The sequence below is a fragment of the Macrosteles quadrilineatus genome, unplaced genomic scaffold (assembly GCF_028750875.1).
Source record: "Macrosteles quadrilineatus isolate MER2022 unplaced genomic scaffold, UCM_ALF_1.0 Scaffold_6__1_contigs__length_79288215, whole genome shotgun sequence".
Classification (NCBI taxonomy): Eukaryota; Metazoa; Arthropoda; class Insecta; order Hemiptera; family Cicadellidae; genus Macrosteles; species Macrosteles quadrilineatus.
In genome coordinates, this window is record NW_026542599.1 from 51,695,044 (window position 1) to 51,718,688 (window position 23,645).

At 33.9% G+C, this 23,645-nt stretch overlaps 1 protein-coding gene across 4 annotated transcripts in view; it reads right to left on the reverse strand.

The window, feature by feature from the left end:
• The window catches only part of LOC128996355 (epidermal growth factor receptor substrate 15-like 1), a 57,734-nt gene extending 38,906 nt beyond the window's left edge, over positions 1-18,828 (reverse strand). For 3 of the 4 annotated variants that reach the window (XM_054421631.1, XM_054421630.1, XM_054421633.1), the window contains exons 1-7: positions 18,751-18,828; positions 7,256-7,300; positions 6,671-6,760; positions 5,605-5,748; positions 2,491-2,640; positions 1,951-2,061; positions 446-604 (exon numbers count right to left, since the gene is read on the reverse strand). In XM_054421631.1, coding sequence (XP_054277606.1) covers positions 446-604; positions 1,951-2,061; positions 2,491-2,640; positions 5,605-5,748; positions 6,671-6,760; positions 7,256-7,300; positions 18,751-18,783 — 732 coding nt within the window. In that variant the 5' untranslated portion in view covers positions 18,784-18,828. The remainder of the gene's footprint in view (positions 1-445; positions 605-1,950; positions 2,062-2,490; positions 2,641-5,604; positions 5,749-6,670; positions 6,761-7,255; positions 7,301-18,750) is intronic. The other variant, XM_054421632.1, reaches the window with a different exon arrangement.
• Between the last annotated feature and the right edge of the window lie 4,817 nt (positions 18,829-23,645).

Genomic DNA, 23,645 nt, shown 5'->3' on the forward strand with positions numbered 1-23,645 from the left:
GTGCAGTGACATTTTTACTTATTACAAAGTAAAAAAAAATATCTCGTGGTTCACACAACTCATTGGTAAAAAAATTTTCACATTAGAACAAAATGTAGGCCCTACGATTAAAATAAATTATAAGCACTGGATAAACATCATTAAAATCTGTTGTGTTTAGAGACATATGTGGTTGAACTGTAGGATTGGTATAATTTACACACAAGATCAAGGATATCTTACAACTTCACATGGGAATGTAATATCAAATCAAATATTTATTTATTTCATGCACATTTGATCATAATTTAGTTCAAGAATTATTTTTATGGCTCTTTTTGTTCTTTCAAGATGCTGTCCAAGTTTATTTTCCCTGTTGCTCCAAAAAGACACAATCCAAAACTTGTATGTACTTATATCTAGGTCTAGGTATCCATAGTCAAGGTCTACCCATGCTCATGCATACCTTAGCATGCTCCACAGGTTTTGTGATGGGTGCTATGGGTATGATAGGTGCAGGAGCTGCATGTAGAGGATCTTTCCTCTTCCCTGGAGGCAGCAGTTCAGGAGGTACGCTGTTAGGGATTGCGTACTTTTCCAACGCTTTGTAAACCAAGTGCATTGCCTAAAACAGCACAATGTTAGAACTTTTGGATCCCCTAACCTAGAATTAGTGATGAGTGAGTCAGTGAGTCAGTGAGGGCTTTGCCTTTTATATATATAGATTATCAGATTAAAATGCGTATCACTATATTTTAGGTGTATAATCGGATGGAAGAAATAGGGGTCACGTGACAATTATTGTTTAAATGGTGATTTTCCCCACTTAAACTGCCAAAATGTGTCTCTATGCACGTACACTAGATCTTCTGAATCATTCAATTTTAAGTGATCACTTGATTCCGGTACGTAGGACGGGCCTAGAGCTCATACTTTATTAGGGATGGTCAAGTCTCGAAATTTCGGGAAATTTTCGGGAAATTTTAAATCTCGTTACACGAGACGAGATTTCTTTTTGGCCGAGATTTTTATCGAGACGAGAATTAAAAAAAAAAAAAAAAATAAATTAAAAACGCCTGCAGAAAGTCAATGCAATACCCGCAATACAGGAGCGAGTTGTAGTTGCGTTTCCTTTGCGAAGGCGTTCTTATTTAATTAATTATATAAATGTAAATATTACTTTAATTATTTTAATAATATTACTTTAATAACATTTGAGAAGTTTTGTTAAGTGTAAGCAGTGTGAGGAATGTTTTATTACTATAAAAAGTCAAAACAAGTAACTATTTTATAAAAATTAATATTCCTTTTATTTTATGATTTATTTTATTTTAGGATAAGTTGAACTCTATCCTAACTGATATCACTATGTTTCCTAATCGTAGGAATTTTTAATAAGTTAGGCGTGATTAATAAAAAAATGTTATGCTGATGTTTTTTAAGAAAAGATTGTAAATATTCTTGCCTATTATCATTATTTTTGTATTTAAACAGTCATCTAACAATGTTACAAAATCAGGTAAAAATTTTGAACGTGCATTTCCCGTTGTGTATGAGAAGGGAAATCCCGTCTCGATCTCGTCTCGAAATTTTATGAGAAATAAAAAATCTCGTCTCGTCTCGTCTCGAACTAAAAATTCAATCTCGTCCATCCCTATACTTTATAAAGTAAAAACAAAAATTTTAATAGAAAGAAAGAACATATTTTTTGTATACTATCTCAAATTTAGACCAGATGGTGTCATAGATTTAAGTATTAGTTGATGAGCTTGCTCAAGCTGTCTTAATTTTAAGTCTGATGCGTCTTTTGCCAATTTTCTTATTTTGAAAAGTGTGTGATTAGTTTATTTGTATAGTTATAGAAGTAATTGTATGCTTTGTATGATTTTTATGGTTTAGAAATAAATGATTGAAAAATTAGATGTGTTAGTAAATTAAACCTGGCCAAACAAAAACATAAAAAAAACTTACCACTACAAACTCATGTCTGTCCAGACTTCCGTCTTTATCCATATCCGCCAGATCCCATATCTTCCCTAGCGTGTCCATTGGTAGCTTGGAATCCAACAAAAGCCCCTTGACCTGACAAAACATCGTTAGAATAGTGATTAGTAATGTCAACATTGTTTGATTGAGAGATTAAGGAACTAATCAGTGATGATGCATTTGTTAACAATTTATTGGATCTGTAAATATTAAATATCTAAATTGAGAAACTGAAATGTATTGTTAAACATGTTAAAGTTTTTATGCTTGTAATTTTCTACATTTTTGTAAGGGCCCAAACTATGATTCTAGTACCGGTATTTGTAGAGTGAGTGTTTCAACAACTTTAAAACTACAACCAAAAAAACTGATCCAACTATAAACTTCAGCCTGTCCTACATTTTCCTCTCTAATCTACGATCACCATTAGGTCTTAACCAAGTTTTATTCTTTTCATAATCCTTTAAAGATTTTTCATAGGAAATTGTTAGCTAGTATTAAAATTTGTATACAACGTTTACCTACCTTGTTCCCTGGAATGACTCCATTGAGCGGTTGAAGAGAGTCAAAGAGTTGGTCGTACTTTTCTCTCTCGTGGGGTTTAACTGCCCAATCGCTCAGTGTGGCTTGTACAGAGTTTATGATGTTGTTATGTAGCACTGCAGGAACGTCCGCCTATTGTCAAAACATCACAAGATTATAAGTGTACAGTTATGTAAAATATGCTATATAGCACTTGTTTCAAGAAAGTTTCATTTCAATTGACCCAAAACAAAAGCAAATTTGTTAGGATTGTTGACACAGGGTCCGACAGAAAAACCTCCCCTAAAAGGGATGCTAATAAAAACAAAACCATATAAGGTAGAACATTTTTATTTATACCAACTAAAAGTACATATTCTGCCATTTTAGAAAATGTACCATTCTTAAGGTCTACCATTAGTCTTACTTTTTAAATTAAACATCTCTTAAATTGCTTCCTTCACTGTCGACACACTGGTTGAGTCTTTCTCTGAAGTTACCCTTTACTCTTTGAGTCATTTCTGGTGGAATAGCTTCAACCTCTTGTGTAATTGCTTCTTTCAGGGCTTGTAAAGACTGTGGACATTGTTCATAAACTTTTGATTTTAAATAGCCCCAAAGAAAAAAAATCACAGGGCATCAAGTCCGGCGATTGTGGGGGCCAGCCAATGTCACCACGCAAAGAGATCACATGGCCAGGAAACATTTCCTTCACCAATGCCAGTGACTGCCGCGCTGTTTGGGCTGTAGCGCCATCTTGCTGGAACCACACGTTCTCAATTTCACCAAAAAGCTCCCTTAGTTTTGGTTGGAGAAAGTCGCGGAGCATGGCACAATAGCGTTCACTGATGAAGGTTAAATTCCTGTCATTTTCTTCGAAAAAGTAAGGTCCGACCACTTCGGAATTGTAAACAGCACACCATACTGTTACTTAGTGCTTGTGGGTTTTGTTCAGACCAGTACCTACAATTTTGGCTGTTCACTGTTCCGGATAGGTGAAAGTGTGTTTCAGAAACAATCACTACATCTTCGGGACGAATGTTTCGAAGAAGGTCTCGGCTCGGCACAACCTTACACGGACACCTCAGTCTCGTTCACTCAGTTCTTGTGTGGTTACAATTTTGTAAGGATGCATTTTTATATCTCGATGATGCAAGATTCTTTTCACACTTTGATCAGAAATCCGTAATGCTGCCGCATGCTTTTTAGCGGATCGTTGAGGAAATTGTTGAACTGAAGCTCTAACTGCATCAACGTTTCCGGGGCCTGTTGCAGTCCGTGGTCGTCCAGGTGGTTTCTGTTTTAATGCGGAACCTGTCCCACTAAAGTTAGAAACCCAAGAATAAATTGTTTTCTTATCGGGAACGGGGTCTAATTATTCTAATTTGTTTGGGGTCTAATTTTTCTAATTTGTTTATTTATAACACAAGTGTTATTTATATGATTAATGCTGTTGCAATAGGAAATGTCTACTCATTATTCTGTTAAAGTGACAAAGAAGGAAAACTGAACCGTTTGCTGCCAGAAACAAGAAAATGAAATGTAGTAATAAAAATGTGTTTATCATCCCGCGCGTGCTTTGCATTGGCACATGGGATTATGTATTTAATTTAAGAATTGCATGAATAAAATTGTTTGAATTGAATTGAATTGAAATATTCTCATGTGTTATGTATAGTAGGTTAGTTTTGTGTATGCTGTACCAGTTTGGACTCTTTCCCATTCAGATAAGCCTGTTGCCCTCAGAAAAAATCAAAAAATCCTAACACAATTTTATATTGTTTCTATTGACTATGTATGAGTAATAGTAACATCATGCAAACTCATTAAACATATTGTAACATTTTCCTCATGTGAGCTTGTAGCTCACAAAATACATGATACATTTCCATATTTGTATTTTCTTATTTACCCCTACACGTTTAAATATTTTTTAAACTAATAATTTGAAACACTAAATGCATTGTGCTATTTTCCATCAACCCTAAAGGTTATATACACGCTTAAGGAATCCTTTGAGTTAAATAAATACATGCCAACACGTGTTTCTCATTAAATTGAGAGATAAGAAATAATAGATTATATGTAATCAATTAAATGTCTGTAGTCCCTACTGCAGTTGAATTAGTGTGTTCAATTGATCAATACAGAATCAGTTATCATTGAGTCAATTATAAGATAACCGAGTACATTTCCTAACAGCAAAATATTTATCCAGCCAAATTGAACCTTAGCCAACAACTTGTGCCCAAACAGCCGCAATTCAAGAATGTTTGCAGCAATAACATGAAACTGCCTTCAAAACATCCACGGAATATTAAAATTATTTTTAACTCAACCTTATTTTAAAGAGGTAATGAACCTTGGATTTTAATTCCTGGAATAACTGAATATACTTACTTATTCAAAAACTTTTTTTAGCAATATTTGATAAAAGTTAAGTCTTGAATAATCTGTTACATATAATTTTTAATTCTTAATTAGATACTTCATTAGACAAATCACTCAGTTACTCAGTATTGTTATAATCTTTCAAAAGAATCGAGTATTTAATTTACACTTAGGAAAGCATTTTTGCCAAATGTATAAAAGAGGAGGAACTTATAATAAGAATACACTACTGAAGTTTATTTAACCTGAACACTCCCTATTTCAAAATCCAAGTCAGAACCGATGCAGTTCACAGTCTTGATTTAATAACAGTCACTCTGAACTGAAGATTGTACAACAGAATGTCATAATGATTATATTAACCCCTACTCCTTGTATAATTTTTATCTTACTATTTGAAATAAAATGAGTTCTTTGATTAAAGTCCCTGCTATTATTGTTTTTTATACCTTCACACTTAAAAGAAAACCTTCTTGTTTTACTAAATTTTAAATTACTGGAAGTGCACTCTAAATATAGTTCATTTGGGGAAAACTATAGAAAGGCTCAATTTTAGTTACTTGATGCTATGTGAACGTTTGTTGTTGAAGGCATAGCTAATATTTTCCAGGCAACTAGCTAGCCTATTTCTAACCATTTAGAAAAAAATGGGATATCTTAAAAAGTTCATAAAAATTTTAGCAAAAACACTCTTACTGATACTGCACTCCAGAAAACATTACTTACCATCTTAGGGGGAGGAACATCTGTTAAAATATTAGCTATGTTGACATCTCTCCCGTTTTGAGCCAGTGATACGAGCTTCAGAGCCACAAAGAATCCAGGTTTGTTCAGATATCCCTTTCCATTTGGATCAGAAAGGTCCCAGATCTGTAAAATTATATTATTTTAAACCATACTATTGTTAAGAATTGCAATGCCTTAGCTGGTAAATTAAAATTTAGCCAAGAGTTAGGTCTTTGGACAAATTACTATGAGCAGGTGAAACAAAAAAGTTAAATAATAAACAATGACTCATTCAATTTATTGTATCGTTTGGCCTATTTCTCAAAGATATGGTCTATTTTGTTTTTGTTACACACAATTTAAGTTAGTTTCGATAAAATATAGAGCTCTGCCACAGATTAAAGTAAATCAAATTTTTAAATACTGCTAAATATTAAACAAAGTTGTGCATACTCAACTGCAAAAATAGGATTTTGGGAGGATAGCAGGCTTACTTGGATGGAAAAAGAGTCCAATCTGGCACAAGAAACAAATCTTTTATACTATAAGTTACACAAAATTAGAATATTTCACTGTGAGCATTTTCAATTAAGGAAGATTAGAGGCAGAGACCTCAAACCTTGACGTTTGATGATCATAAGCCATATTAGACTTTTCCCATTCAGATAAAATTGCTATTCAATTCTAAAAAGAAATCCAAAAATTCTAGGCCCATGTGCTCTATATTACATTCTAATGTCAAAAGTGATTAAGACTACTGATAACATAAAATAGTACTATGTTACTAAGGAAGGAAACTAGTATCATCCAAATAGCCTAAATAAACATACTGGTACTGACAGAAGTTTCGTCTCCAGTTTTGTCCTCAGAGTGATAACGTTGGTTCTTATCAAATGTGTTATCATTGCTTGATAACCAAACAGTTCCTCTCTATCTACTCTGTAATAGCCTAGTTTTACATTTGTAAACAAGTCTCTGACAAGATTCACCTCAATGTCAAAGACTAAGGGGAAAATTGTGTCAAACATTTCTTATAACAGCCCCTATTTCATAATTTAATTCTTACCTTGCTGAGGGTTCCATCTGATAAGCCAGACTTTTTTAGAAACTTAGCTGCATCTAAAGCACCAACACTTCCGTGATTGTTTGGATCAACCTGGAAAAATTATCCATACATACATTGGTAAATTGATAGCTATCTAATCGCTGTGAAAATTAGAGTCTATTAGGTGACACATGATGTAAGCATGATTGAAAACGGCCAAAAAACACTTTCTCAGCTCATCAATGAGAAGGCTAAGGTCTCCGATGAATTGTGTAAACAGAATCTACAACACCATCCATTAACAAATCGGGATTTTTTCTTACATTGTTAGAATTGAGGCATTTGGTTTCCCTTAAGTCTAGTCCCAATCCAGCTAGACAGAAATCACTCATGGAACTTCCTGTACCAAAAGATCAGACTGCATTGAAGCCAGTTTTGGGATTTTTTGCCCATTATTCAAAACAGATCCACAGATTTTCAAACAGAATACAGAATCTGACTCAAGTTGGGTCATTCCAATTGTCACATAAAGCGGTATGTGTGTGTGTGTGGTGTATGTGTGTACATAGCTTAGTATAAATATAGCCTATCAAGTTAGATACTTACCAGCAGGTAATATGATTCATATATGGGGTTATGGTTCCCAGCCACCTGGAAAACATAAATCAACCATTTAGGCCTATGGCTCCAATTAACTTAGTGCTAAGCTGGGATAGTGCTACATTAACATATAAGGATATTCAAATCCCGAGTAAAAGGAAATTAGATTTATGTAGGTTAGGTGAAAATCTTTGTCAGTTCTGAATTAATTGGCTTGATTTCAGCGAATTTCCCTATGGGGAAGTAGCTATTAACGTAGGTGGCATGGTAAGACCTAGGCCTGGGACCGATTTACTTTTTCATTTTGATGTCCCCAGAGGCCAAAAACATCATTCGTTCAAATTTTTATATAACTTATGTATACAGGGTGTCCCACATAAGGTGTCTCAATGTACAAGGATGAAATAAAATTATTTCCAACTAAATTGACCCCAAGGAATAACGTAAAAATATTTTTAGATTTTTCCGATACAGGGTGTGTCAAAAACTGGGGGTCACTAGTTCGAATCTCGGAATTTTCAAATGTAAACATATGTCCCTATAGGGAAGTAGCTATTAACGTAGGTGGCATGGTAAGACCTAGGCCTGGGACCGATTTAATTTTTCATTTTGATGTCCCCAGAGGCCAAAAACATCATTCGTTCAAATTTTTATATAACTTATGTATACAGGGTGTCCCACATAAGGTGTCTCAATGTACAAGGATGAAATAAAATTATTTCCAGCTAAATTGATCCCAAGGAATAACGTAAAAATATTTTTAGATTTTTCCGATACAGGGTGTGTCAAAAACTGGGGGTCATTAGTTCGAATCTCGGAATTTTCAAATGTAAACATATGTCATGCTATACATAATTTTAAAGGTATTTAATAGAAATACATTTTGGTGAAAACAGAAATGAATGATCTTTTTCCATTTAAAAATGGTGGCAGTTTATTTAGAAAAAATCAATATCTATATATATAATACATGAAGCCGTTTTTTGTTAACGCAACTCCTCCCTTATTTGTGGACCAATATCAACGTTTAAGGTGTCAAAAGATTTGTCTCAATATGTAGTTTTGCAATAAGGTTTTAGAATTTAAAAATTCCTACTCTTAAGGGTGTGAGACCCTCTCAAAGGTCGGGTTTTCCCCATAAGAAATACATAGAAAAATTACTTACTAAATTAGAAAAAATACATACAAAAACAGCTGTTTATAAAAAGAAACTCATTAGCTTTTTGTGAGTAAATATTGTAACAATTCAATATTTTCAATAATATTTTTTTAATAGAATAATTTAATTTCCACCATATGTTTTCCATTTTATCTAAATGTCAATCCCTTTTCAAACCATATATAGTAACTAGCAGAGTGCCCGTCCTTCGTACGGGATTGGCATATAAGTATAAAATGCTTAGTACTCAACCTTTGCGTTTGCAATGGGGGAGGACACAGTATAATAAAATTTGCTTCTTTATTTTTACGGTATGCTATAGTATTACACATCTACCATAGCTATAATGTTCTACCACTTCACCCAAACAATAGAAAAAATTAATTATTAAAGATTCACAAAATATCACAAATTATTCGTGAAATTAAAACATAAACAAAACTGTAAACAGACGGTTCTCATTGCGTATCACAGTTTTTTGTTGCTGCTTTTCAAATTAGCTGTTTTCATAAATAAAAAAAATAATAGTGCTGCACCCTGTAGGTAAATCTTATAACTTTTAATGCTTTTGCATACCACAGAATATACCTTTTTAGTTGCAACAGCTGACTAAATTCTTTAATTCCATTTAAATATGAGTACTCATAAGGTTAACATGGGAAACTCCAGAGCCACTGGGGCGGAGCCCGAAAGGATTTTTGAGATAATAATATGCCTGTATGTTAATCGGGAATGTGAGCTATCATCATGCCAAATTTTAGCCCAATCCGTCCAGTAATTAATGTGTGATTGAACTTCAAACAAACAAACAAACACACAAACTTTCACATTTATAATATTAGTAAGATTAATTGTCCATAATTAATTTAATACAATATAATATAGAAATTTTCAAATAACATAATATCATATAAATATATAATAGCCTATAACTTTTGTAACAAAATTGCTTCAAATTCTATATAATTTTATTTAAATAACTTTTCAAAATTATAATTTAGCTCTCTAGCAAATGAAATTTATTATAATATATAAGTGTAAACAGTGGCCTACAATTTTATGTGATTAAGTCAGCATTGACATATGTGAGTGCAACAATGCATCAGACCTTCATCACTTCCAATAGAACCAAGATAGTATGCAGATGTAAACTGAATACTCCATATTTAATATCAAAATTTTATAAAAAAAGTACATTATTCGGACAAAATTAGTGGAATTTGTTGAAAGAAGACCCATCCTTGTTACAAACATTCATCATTTATAACATCAAGAACTTTACTTCAAAGAAGACATCAATTTTGGTGAGATTACTCCAATAGACATTTTCCCCTTTGGAAGCCATTAAAACCTTTTTTAGGACTAACCTTTGGACATTTGTACTCAAATTCAAAGTCAAGAACTAATAGAAGCTTAACTTATTCAAAATTATTATTAATTCAACCAATCTATAATTCAAACATACTTTATATTTTAAAACAAAATTTAATTAGGCTTATATCACAAGATTAAATTCAAATGCCGCTCGATCACCCCACCTGAGATCAAGATCCTTGCAGTAAATTATAACATTGAACCTAAATAATTAAAACCATTGTAATAGGCCTAGCCTAAAATTGTTAAAGTAAATTCATCTCCCACTGTTTGAACAATTTATTGTGAACCCCTTTTCTTTTCTTTTACTATCAGTTTTGTATTATAATTAATAAATTTAAGTTTCGATACTGTACATGGAGTTTCCATTGTAGACTTAAGTTTAAGGTTGATTACAATATTAATGTTTGTAATATTCAGTAGGTTAAGACCAAGTTAAACAGTTAATCAGTTTTGTTGGAAGAACAGAAAATGCCTCAAGTTCAAAGAAGAAATATTGAAAACGGGAGGAGGAGACAATTAATAGTAAGATATCTTTATGCGTATGAGAAGAGTAGAAAAAGAGAGGCCTGGTCTAACAGATACCCATCTAGATACACCACATTCACTTGGTGAGATGAATAATACTTGCCAGTTCTGCTATGTAATTTACTTTGGAAGTGAAAAAATATATACGAAGCACATAGTGTTGCCATGGTGGTAAAGTAAACTTGCCTGATGTCAGATAAAATGAATGCATGCAAGAAATGTTTACTTCTGACACTGGCAGATCGAGATATTTAAAAACATTAAGTAGTCACTATAATAATGCCTTGCTTATGATAAGTTCAAGTAGAAAGACTATACCAAATCTTGGCGGACCTTATGTTTTTATTGTAAACTGTTGTATTACTCGCTCTACTTCAATTGAGGAAAACACAATTGGATTGTTTACTTCTAGGATATGTTGCCAGTTCCTCGGACAAACTTATACAAAGTATTTTGACTAAATTCACCAACACAATCCAGATATTTCAAGTCAAAAATAAGAATTTTCTAAAACTCAATTGCTATTGAAAGTTTTAGTGGCAATATTAGACCAAACATAAGTGAAGAATTAGTGTTCATGTATTCAACGATCGAGTAGTTGCGGTCAAGTTTATTTTTATGATTCAGGAGAGGTAAATAATATACGCTGCTCAAAAAGAGAAAATGATCATTTCTATCCGAAAATCTTATAGCTACAAGAGTTATCCAACTTATTTCGATAAATGAATCCATACTTTTAAAACTTTGGGACAGGTATTAAGATAAATTCCACTGAACAACGTGAGAAAGTTCTGATGCGGGGCATATACTGTGACTGACAGACAACACGTTTACGTTAACTAATGTTCAATGGTGTTGCTGCTTTAGCCTATTCAAAGCAGATTATGGCTGCCCAGTTGGTAACCCAGAGTTCATGTTTAAAAAATGGAGCACATAAAATGGTTGATATCACCCCACTTTTCAGGATTCTCTACGTTGAAAATTCGTTGGTTTAGGGGGATGTCTCAAAAATAAAAGAAATAAAATTAAATTAATTAACACAGGTTATCAGTAAAGCAAAAGTGTTCTTCAATTCTCAATGCTGGACAAACTTTGTTGCAACAAGTTAACTCGAATTGAAACAGATCATTTAGCATTCATCAGAAGTTATCAGTTAAAACTTAGAGCAGAAATAATGTATATGATCCTTGACGACGCAAATAGAGATATTTAAAATTAGTTTGAAATTAGTTAAAAGATGTAACTGGAATTACTCAACTTTAAGCATAACGTTTTTTTTTTTCGGTGTTATGTTTCAAACTAACACGGGTTCTCTAGTGTATTAATACTCTGTGTTTCCTATACCAATGCACTTAGCCCTTTTCCAGTTGAATTTTCTTACTTGTTATGAAATTAGCTTTACAGTGATATGCTAGAAGTAACGGTTTTTTTGAAATCATAAAAATTCAAAAAAATGTTTTAAAAAAATATTCTAAAAAAATAAAAATTTATTTTAGAAAATTTGCAAATACAAATTGTTTAAAATTTTTAAATAGCAACATGTCAATGAAAAATGATAAAATGATATGTCAAGTGGCACATCATTTTATAGGTTTTTCAATTCTCAACTTTGTAATTTAGACTTACTTCGTATCTCTTTTGGCTTTTATGTAAATAACAAAAAACCTATTTTTCCTATATGAAATGCATGTTAATTGAGTTTTAACCCTAAATTAAATGGGGCCTTTAGTGTTAAACCATAGATTAAGCATTATCTATTGTTAAACCCAAATAACATGCATTCAATAAAGGAAAAGTAAATTTTTGTTATTTACACAAAAACTAAAAGAGATACGAAAAGCCAAGAGTCACGTATTTACGAATTGTTTACTTTAGGACACAAATTGAAATAGGTTTAAAAAAATGTCTGTAATAATTAGCAATTGCTCAAACTCGAGCAACAGGTACACTAGTCGATATTTATTTGGTTCAATATTAATATTGTATCAAATTTTTTGAGCGGAGCGAAGCGAAGGAGCGATTGGGATCAACTTCAAGGCAATAAGGGAAGGAAACAGGTCTACGACGTAGGAAGTGGTGAAGGAAGTAGTAAAGGCTAAAGGTGCTGAGTATGGGTACCCTTTGTATGGCAGTTAGATTATTCGGGCAGTGCTAGCATATTATTTGGAGGTATAGCCTCTGGATCGTTATTGAACATAATTAAATCTAAGGCTTACCTTACGATCCAATTTATTATATAGTGGAGACCTAGGTTTCTTTGTCGAAACGTTATCGTCAGTCTAGCTAACCTAAGAGACAAAGGACTGACAATAGCGTTTCGACGTAGAAACCTAGGTCTCCACTATATAATAAATTGGATCGTAAGGTAAGCCTTAGATTTAATTATCTAGCATATTAATCCATACATTTTTAAAGTCAATGCTACTTCTGTTTCTCGTAAATGAGATATATACTTGCAGTATCCAAAGTCAATAGTATATTTAGTTCAAACAAATGGAATGTCTATTTGCAGTATCCAAAGTCAATTATAAGTCTGGTTCATGTAAATGAATTGTCATGTCTACTTGTAGGAACCAAAGTCTATGTTTCATCTGGTTCTCATAAATAAATGTCTACTTGCAGTATCCAATGTCAATGATATATTTGGTTCGCATAAATATTATGCCTAATTGCAGTATCCAAAGTCAATGGTACACTTACCTACATCACTAAAATGGATTGTCTATTTACAGGTGCTTAAGTGAATGGCCTGGTTCACGTAAATGAATTGTCTACTTGCAGTAAATCAATGTTAGGTACACCTGCTTCACATAAATGAGAAATCTACTTGCACTATTCAAAGGCAATGATACGTCGGGTTCATGTGAACTAATTATTTACTTGCAATATCCAAACACAATGGCACATTTATTTAACGTAAATAAATTGTGTACTTGCAGTATTCATAGTCATATGGTAGGTACATTTGGTCCATCTGATTCACATAAATGTAGTGCCTATTTCCAGTATCCAAACTCAATGGTATCTTTGGTTCCATTAATGGAATTCCTATTTGGAGTATTTTAAGTCAATGGTGCATCAGTCTAATTCCGGTGACCAATGCGATTGTTTTTCCATTTTTCTTTGTATATAGTATTTCTAATGTGCTATTTTAGATGACTCTTTGACTAACATATGTTGCGACTCTTGTTTACCTTTTTATTGTTATCTTGCAAATAATGTCATTGCGACCAACCCAAAGCCCATGTTAAATTTCTAAAAGTTTAAATTCACGCAGAGAAAAATCCCTGTGGTCCAATTTGTACCATTTCAGATTTATACCGTCCCATGGTTGGTTATGACTGTGCTAAATTTTGTGCGAATCGCTTCAGCCGTTCAGGAGGAGTATTTGTAAAACAAAAGCAGTAGTGTAGTATAAGAGCTTTGTTCCGCTCAAAAAACAAAACATTACCGTATCAAAGCTTTTTCATTGTTCTATCCTAAGCTTTTAGAGTACTGGGGGACCAAGCCTTGCTCGGTGGTTTACCCTAATAGTTAAAATAATATCATAATCAGACACATTTTGTCATTTACAAAAATAGTTTCATTACAAATCAAAAGCTAATTTAATCGCTGAAATAATATCAACTGTGTAATGTGGGTCTAATTACACTCGCTTCATAGGTCTTAGCATTTAGATTTTGCAGTACCGTGACTTGAGTAATAACATTTTGTTTTAATATTAACCACTGTCATAACTGTACACTTATATAAACTGAAAGCTCATATTTTTTGACGTTTTGAATTTATGATGGACAGTTATAATTAAATGCTACGGAATAGTGTGTTTAAGGCTACCTGTAGGCTACGGGGAGTAGAGGCCAACCCCACGCCTGAAAACTGAAAACTGGATATTTCAATCTAAAGCTTTTCCTGCCTGTCAGATTTCTGGATCAGTTTGGATGTTAAAGAACTACCTTTTGACCACGGATCAGTTTGGACACACGTTGTGTGCTTTCATGACACATCAATCGGTTCCAATCGTAAATATCCAAAATCCGCTAATGAGGAGGTGAAATTTTGTTCCTGAAGATCGATTGTAGCTTCCTTCACTTTCAGATTATTTATATTCGCTTTGAACGTCTTCTGCGCTTCATTCTCAATCTTGTAAATTAACCTTGAAAACATTTAACAGTACTTAATAACTAACGGTATGTGTAAACCAAACTGAATATAACTATTCTTTAAAACGTTTCTAGTGCAAACTAACCAATACAGTTATTTTTGTTTACTTGTAGGCTAAATCAAAATGATGATAGTAGGCCTACAGGTAATAATAATCAGTATTAGCTGTTTTTGTTAACTTCAGCTACAAAAAGGTATTGACAATAACATGTTCACTTTCAAGGGCTGCAGGACGGAAACCAGATTTTTCCCAGCCTTGTGACCAACGCCAATCGATTTCTTGTGGCCAAATACCCCATATTAAAGAAAAATATAAAAAAAAGACAGAAAAAAGTTTGCTCGTACATGCGCTTGTTTTGGATTATAGGGTAGCCTGCGTTATTTAAGAATTAAAATGGAAGAAGCCATGTGTTTTTGATTTATTAATAAATATGAATAAAAACTTAAACAAATTATAAAACAAGTCATTTTTTAACTTTAGGTAAAAAATTAACAATAGGCAGAACTAAATTAAGTTATTTTGTGATTGATACAGTGGCGGTTCTAGGACCTTGTCAATGGGGGAAGCAACAGTGGGGATCACCCCCAATAAAGCAGGGGGGCACTGTTCCCGGGAAAATTTGGAATTTTCAAATCCATTTGGTGGCTTTCTAAAGCCATTTAGATTTTTAACACCTAAAACTGTGCCCAATTGGCCATAAACTCCCATTTCACCTGTTGTTTGTCTTGAGCAAATAGAATTTTAAAAATTAAACTATGACGATTGCATTCATGAATTTCAAAACACACTGTAGACTACGGCCATACCCTCTTAAAATCCGTTGGGTGACTTTCACCAACCAGTTTTAACGTCTAGAACTGTGTGCAAAACCTCCCATTTCCCCATTTATTTGTCATAAATAAGTAGACATTTTTAAAACTAACCACGCCGATTGCATTCATAAATCTCAAAACATATTGTAGGCTACGGTCATATCCTCCTATAAGCTGTTTACTGACTTTCTAAAGCCATTATTAATGTCTATATCTGTGTCCAACAGTCCAAAAACCTCCCATTTCACCTGTTATTTGTCTTTGTCATGAGCAAGTAGGTAGACATTTTAAAAATCAAACTATGACAAACTTGCATTCATGAATTTCAAAACATAGGCCTACTATAGACTACGAAGCAATATCTCCTAAAAGCCAAACAGTGACTTTATAAAGCCATTTCTAACGGCTAGAACTGTGCCCATTGTCCTTAAACCATCCATTTCACCTGTTATATGCCATGCAAGCAAGTAGACACGTTTTTTAACATTACGTTTTTTCTCCATTTCATAGATCTGTCACAATATGTACTATAGTATCAAACTCAGTAATAGCATTGACTATATAAACTTAAACACTACCTAGTGTTTATATATTCAATAGTACTGTAATAGGCTACTGGTGCTACCGCTGATTGCTGATTGATGCCTGTGTAAAGTTGGTGGCTAGCAGACAATTTGACAACTAACTATGGAACATCAGGAAATCAGCTGTTTCCCCGTCCTCGCTCGGGTGCTCGGCGCTCGCCTTTGCCCTAGCATGTCAACAGCTGACTGCTGTAAAAATTGGATGATGCGTACAACTTTCGAAAGTGTAATATTGTTTTATTCATTGTGCTATTGTCCACAAAGTTTATCTAGCCTATGTGGAACTGAATACTACTCCTGCCATCGCTTATGAGTTTAATAAAAACTAAATTGTAGGCTATATTTTATGACATTGTGTGTTTGAGGACAAAATGTACGTTTAAATTTATTTTTCCAGAGGTCCAAGGGGGGGGGGGGCTTTAGCCCCTGTAGCCCCCCCCCCCTTGGAACCGCCACTAGATTGATATATATTGAATCGGATAAACATCGATATTTATTGTTACCCTATTCATCCGATAACTTAATATATCGCAGGTTCTCTGCAGAACTGTACCCTAAATAATTGAAGTCCTAGCTTAAGTAGGCCTACCTAAGTTAAAAGCAAATTACAGGTACGGACGGCACTAGCCTGGATAAGAATGTCAAAACCACCAAAACTTGGCCTACATCTATTTAACTGAGGTTACTCATGTCCATTCCACTTCTTTAACACCTCCTTTACTTATTATACCTACTGTAGGAGTATAAACTTAACACTTTAGATGTGTAAGTTTATTGTGCTTTTCAAAAATAAGTTAGACTAAGATTTACAGTTTATTGTTGCTGTTTATCGACTGGAAAGTTTTAAAAGAAATTAAGTTCATCTAAGTAAGTTAATGTTGCTGCCCTCATAAGTTATTTGTTGGAAAAATGGCTTAAGTTAGGCTAGCCCTGTTATTTTTTAGGCAGAGGATAAAAAACTTACAGGACCGGTAACCAGATGTGGATTAGGCGTCCGGCAGTTACTGTTGTAACCTAATTTAACCAACCAAACTTGCTGATAATGAAAAAACCGAATTAAGGTAAAATTCTGTTCATAAAATAAAATTAGAAATGCCTCAAATTCTAACAAAAGATGTACAGTTAAGAAGAAATGGCCCATTCTAAGCTAAATCTTTGACAAAAAGTTAGTGTTACCGATGGGATTTGATTTATAGTAGGCTATAACTTAAGTTTTACCTCTTATATCAGCCGAGCATTCTACCCACTACACCACGAACACCGATGGCTATAGGCCTACCTACATCATATGTATCGTTGTGGTAAATGGTGTTCCAGGCCCCCACAGCCCGGTGACGTCACTGCCGGACGCCTAATCCACGTTCGGTTACCGGACGTGTAACCTCTGCGTATTTTTTATTTAGGTAATTTAATCTCAAAGGTTAATTATTCTTAGGTACTATTAAGGGTACTTTCCTGTTAAAGGGAACATTCATTATAATCGATGATTTTTTTCCGATATAGGCCTAAGTTTATCGATATTTTATTTTTCAATCCGATATCTTATATTGATTATAAGTAAGTTAACAAATTGAAACATAACTTATCAGTTGACAACTACGACAAGTTAAGGATACAGTAAATAAATATTGTTCAGTATCATCAAACAATTAAAAAAATATTAGCCTATAATTAAATGAAACTGTTCTAAACTAACAGGTAACAAACCAAACTTGCTGTAAAATTTCAACATCCTGTTTGAGAGCCTATTCCCCATATGAACAGTAACTTAAGTTAACTTAACTTGGCCTACAGCAAGTTTGGTTAACTTAAGTTGAAAGGTCAGTTTAGAATAGTTTCATTTTCTAAAATTCAATATAGGCTAAGTTATAGGCCTATGGGCTATTTATTTTTGCCTAAAAAAGGTCAGGCCTGGCCTTAAAAAATAGTTCTTAATTTGTTATTTAAATATGTTTGAAAATATTAAAACAGAAGGAATAATACAGATTGTGAAGTAAAACCAAAATATCGATAAACTTATCGAAAAAAAATCATCGATAACTTAATAATGAATGTTCCCTTTAACAGGAAAGTGCCCTAGCCTATTTAGTTAAACCTCTTAACTTAAGTGTGATTTATCCTGAGAAATAATGAAAATACATTTTAACTTAGTTTGCCTAAACTGGTTTGTTTTCTTTGCTCATAAAATTGTATGAAAATTACAATTTCCTGTCAGATTTATCTTTTTATAGGCCTAGTTGGAAAAGCCTAAGAAAGATGCTGGTAAGTTCCAAAACAGCCAAATTGACTTTATAAGTTGGGTTAAGCAACTGCCTTTGGCGTTTAAGTCAGCCCTATTTTAGGTTAGATAAGACTACACCCAAAAATTGTAATAGCAATGTGAGGAAAGACCTGTGGTAGAATTGAATCTCTAGTTAATCAATTAATCGTTAAAACATAGTAATAAAAATTGTATTTATGGGGAAAAATTATTTACGAGAAAGGGCAATTAAAGATAGTTTTTAACGGCAGAGTCCAACGATAGCGTTTCCTACTCTGCCATAGGCCTCACCACACCAGGCATGACCACACTGAATGGGAAGTTTAAAAAATATGAGCATTTTTTACTAGGTTAGTTAGGAAATAATTAACTTAATCTCGATGAAAAGACTATGTACCAGGAAAAATACTTCTAAAAGACCTGGTTAAATATGCCTAAAGGAAATGAAAAATTGATTTTTGCATGATGAATCCCTCCTTATTATATTTGGCATGTCATACAAATTTAACAAGATATCTGCTTCAAACGATCAAAATTAAAAAAGCTGACGATAAATTGGAAAAAATCCCCAACTTTCATAAGTTAAGAATAAATATTTGCTATTGTACAAAACTATTACCTGGGTAGGCGAGGGCAGAGCTGCCATCTTCATAAGAGTACGTACTACACCTACACCACACACAAAACGTCATTGGACAACAACCACCGAATACAAGAGTTGTTCAGCCAATGAAAATGCAGATCAATAATGCTTCACGTTCGAATATCGTTATCAAAACTACTACTAGAATGCAGTAGTTGCTCTTCTTTTTTACAAAAACGATGTAATTCTTAAATTCTAAATTCAAGAGAGGTTCTTCTCCTTATATTTCTTATATTAACACATTTAATTTGTAGTACAAAAAATGTAATACGATTAAAATACCCACATTAGTATAGTCGCCATTTCAAAGTACTGTAAAGTATTAAAGTTAATAAGCTTTTAACGGGTCACTGTCAAAGCGCCACCACGTCAAACCACCACCTCGGTGTTTTGGTCAGAGGCGTCAACCCACCACCACAAACGTGCCATCACGACAACCCGCCACCACACATTTATCTGAAGTGGTAGGTTGTCGTGCACACTCCTGTCAATGAGCCACCACGACAAAGTACCACCACCAGTTTTTATCATATGTGGTGGGTGGCGGGTTGTCTTGAAGCTCCATGTTTGATTACGGAAACCCGCCACCTCGCACGTATGCGTCAACGTGCCACCCCGTCAACCCACCACCACTCTATAACAAGGTGGTGGGTTGACGTGTACGCTCAATGTTTGGTGCCGTCAACCTGCCACCTCGCACGTATGCGACAACGTGCCACCCCGACCACTCGCTCCCATGAACACTGGCAGTTAACCAGTTGGAATTATATTCAGTAAAATTAAATACTGTACTTTAATTCATTTATTTTAAATTTAATATTGTAAATTAAATTAAATTAATATTTCAAATCAGGAATTTGATTTATCCTATTTTATTTTAATAATATTAATGTGAAAGTTTGTGTGTTTGTTTGTTTGAAGTTAAATCACGCAACTATTGGTCAGATTGGGCTGGAAATTGTTATGGTTATAGCTCACATTCCCGATTTACATATTCATAATAGACATATTCTGACCTAAAAAACCCCTTTCGGGGTCGGTATTTACTCAGGGGAGGTATAGAAGAGGCTACGATGACAGCTGTGGGCTTCTTATTAGCTGAGGGAACGCCATTACCGTAACAAAACGGACAATAGCCATCGGCCTCGGTGGTCTAATGGTTAGCGTGCTGGGCTGATATACTGTAGGTCCCGGGTTCGAATCCCGCTGGTAGCATTAACTTTTTGTCCAAGATGTTTTTATTATCAGCAAGTTTGGTTCGGTTATTACAGTTTAATTTTATTATTAAGTCATTATAAAATTTTAATTGAGCAATTTCTAGTTTTATTTAATAAACAGAATTATTTTTCCGATTACTAAACTTTTGTTATATTATTTCTTTATCAGCAAGTTTGGTTAGTTCGGTTAGGTTATGATGGTTTAATTTTATAATTAAAAAATAATAAAATTGAATTTGAGGCATTTATAATTTTATTTTATGAACAGAACTATTTTTGCGATTTGTAAACCTTCATTGCCAAAGTGCTCTCTACTACAGCGCTGTTCACGGAGGAATTTAGAACTAAATGCCTCATTCGTACCTCCCCTAAGTCAGACCATAGACTAACCTACACAATAAGCATCTAGACTGCCAGTGCAAGTCCGAGGAACGGACTCAGATCAGGATCGTGTATCAGATCAGTGGATCACCCCCCACCACCGCTCAGTGCCGATGGCGTGACGTCAACCATTACTGCAACGATACGGAACTGAGTCATGAGCCTTTATGGTGAAGTGGATAGCGTGTCGGGCTGATAATCTGAAGGTGCCGGGTTCGAATCCCACCGGGAGCATTCACTTTTTGTCAACAATTTTTTTCATATCAGCAAGTTTGGTTGGTTTGGTTAGGTTATGACAGTTTAATTTTATAATTAAAAGATTGTAAAATTGAATTTGAGACATTTATAATTTTATTTTTAGAACAGAGCTATTTTTCGATTAGTAAACCTTCATTCGAGTTTATCGCTATCAGCAAGTTTGGTTAGTTTGGTTAGGTTATGATAGTTTAATTATATTTAATTCAAATTTAATCTACAAATTATACGTTTTGACAGCGACAGTGATACAGATAACAATTTTCCACGAACAGTTAGGTACTGATCTGATCTACGATCCTGATCTGAGTCCGTTCCTCGGACTTGCACTGGCAGTCTAGACGCTAGTACCAACACAAGGTCAGACCCTTCGGGGTCCACCCGGGCCTGCCTTGCAATCATCCAGGCATTTGCTACACGTATTATCAGCACAACAACCGTTGGCGGTTTGAGTTTTCTCCATCAATGTATATGGAGACAAATGTATATGGAATGTATATGGAAACCCTTGTGGTTTCCCACCATTATTTCTGGTTAATGTTAATTTTTGTTTACAGATGATTGACGTACATTTATTTGGGAAATTATTAATTGGATTTGTAAATTATCGCTCACAGTACTTGTATTTGAGAAATTATCGAATGTAGATTTATAAAACAAAAAGTGTGTAGTTCATTAGTTGATACTAGTAGTATTTGAGAAAGTATTGTATGGAATCGAGAAAGATTTAGTTTCATTTTAGAAAGGGGTCTTTTAATTAAAGAAGCTGGCAATTAATTATTGTATATAAGAAAACCGTCTCCATAGAGCTAAGCTAAAATTTGATTTTCTCTTTACTATAAAATCACAAGTTCTCAAATACAGCCTTTTCATAAATACGTAATTCACTGATCTTATATTATGCCTTCTCATAAAATTTGAAAATGTTGTTAAATATTAGAAAATCAATTTCAATCAATCAATCAATCAATTATTTAAGATGGGGACGCCACTATGTTGTTCTTATTGTTTTTAGCGGATATACTGTATAGGGAATAAGCTATTACCGTAGGTCTCGTAAGACCTGAATCCGGGACTGATTTACTTTTTCGTTTTGAGGTTCCCAGAGGCCAAAAACACCATACTTATATGAGGTAGCGGATTTTTATCCCCCTGGAATTTTACCCCCTGGGCAAACGTGACGTCACAAACCAGGGGGTAAAATTCCGGCCGCGAACTTTTGAGTTTCGCGACATCAGCTCGATGGATTAAACGCGGAATTAAACATATATTTTCACGGTTGTGAATTTAATCAGAACACATCAAATTATAAAAACCTAGAGTGAACGGCCCGGATTTTTACCCCCCGGAATTTTACCCCCGGAATTTTACCCCCCGGATTTTTACCCCCGGAATTTTACCCCCGGAATTTTACCCCCTGGCTAGATATAAAAATTAGTGAGAATGATTAATTATCTTCATTCTGTTTTAATTTAATAGTAAACATTTTATTATTAAGTAGCCTATCTTAATTTATTTGTGACATTAACTAATCGAACATGTTTTTAATTTTAATTTTGAGATTCAAGTATTAGGATTCGATCTTTGAAGCCAACTTTTGGTTAATATGACGTATATACAATCAACTGAATGAGATTACAAAATAAATAAATAAAGATAGGCCACTAAATAATGAAATGTTTACAATTAATTAAAAACAGAAATAAGAAAACCAATGATTCAATTTCTAAAATCGGCCAGGGGGTAAAATTCCGGGGGGTAAAAATCCGGGGGTAAAATTCAGGGGGTAAAATTCCGGGGGGTAAAATTCCGGGGGTATAATTCCGGGGGGTAAAAATCCGGCCCGTACATTTCAGTTGTCTAAACACTAGTTATATGGACAGGGGGTAAAATTCCGGTTTTTATCGCTAATTGAATTAATCACGCTCTGACTATTTTCATTAGACTTCGAAATCTGCGGGGGTAAAATTCCGGCCGCGAACAAACTTTTGGCCACTCAGGTTACTACGTCATAGTGACGTCAGCTTTGCCCAGGGGGTAAAATTCCAGGGGGATAAAATTCCGGCAACCCACTTATATATCTATCATATCTATATGTTAATAGGCAAGCATGTTTCTTTAAAACCTTTCTTCTCAGCTCGTGTGCATCGCAGGGAAAATCTACGCATACCGTTATAAAGATATTTTCATGAAGCTGTGCAGAATCTCTTTAAAAATTAAAATAGGTTTAAATATAAGCACAAATAAAGGGTATCAGCATTCTGACACATAGTAATTCGGACTAAAGGTCTCGAGTGCGAAACCCGTCGGGGACACTAACTTTTTGTCAAGGATTTTGCTGTATTTGATTTTTACCTTATATCTTTTTTATGTTATCAGCAAGTATGGTTGGTTAGGTTAGGTTATTACAGTTTAATTTTATAATACTAAATTTTAAAATTGATTTTATAATTAAACATACATTTCATTTTTATCTTTATATTATCAACAAGTTTGGTTGGTTAGGTTAGGTAATGACAGTTTAATTTTATAATTAAAAACTAAACTTTTATAATTTTATAACTAAAAATTATAAAATTAACTTAATTTAAATTTTTCAACTTAGCGGTTCTAGCGGCGAACGCTGACACTATGTTAGCCATCGTCCCTCCCGTGTGCCCCACCGGAAAAACGTCTGCATTCTAATCAGCTGTTACTTATTTATTTGCAATATTTACATTTTATTCCGATCCGAATTTTTTTTTACTTCATTTTATTTTACAACCTGTTCAGTACTGTGTTTTATCTATGGTACTGTGAACAATTAGTAAAAGGGATAAAATAAATAAGTGTCTTGACCAAGACTCCCCAGTGAAAGATCTTGCAAAATTAAATAGTCATGTCATAACTAAAACTATACAAATCGGTATGGGAGTTCAAGAACTTTCACAATTTTCAGTCTGTTGGGAAAATCACTATTGTCCAGCAAATTAACGCGGCTATATTGTTCGGTTGGGGTTCGAGTTGTTCTTGATAGTT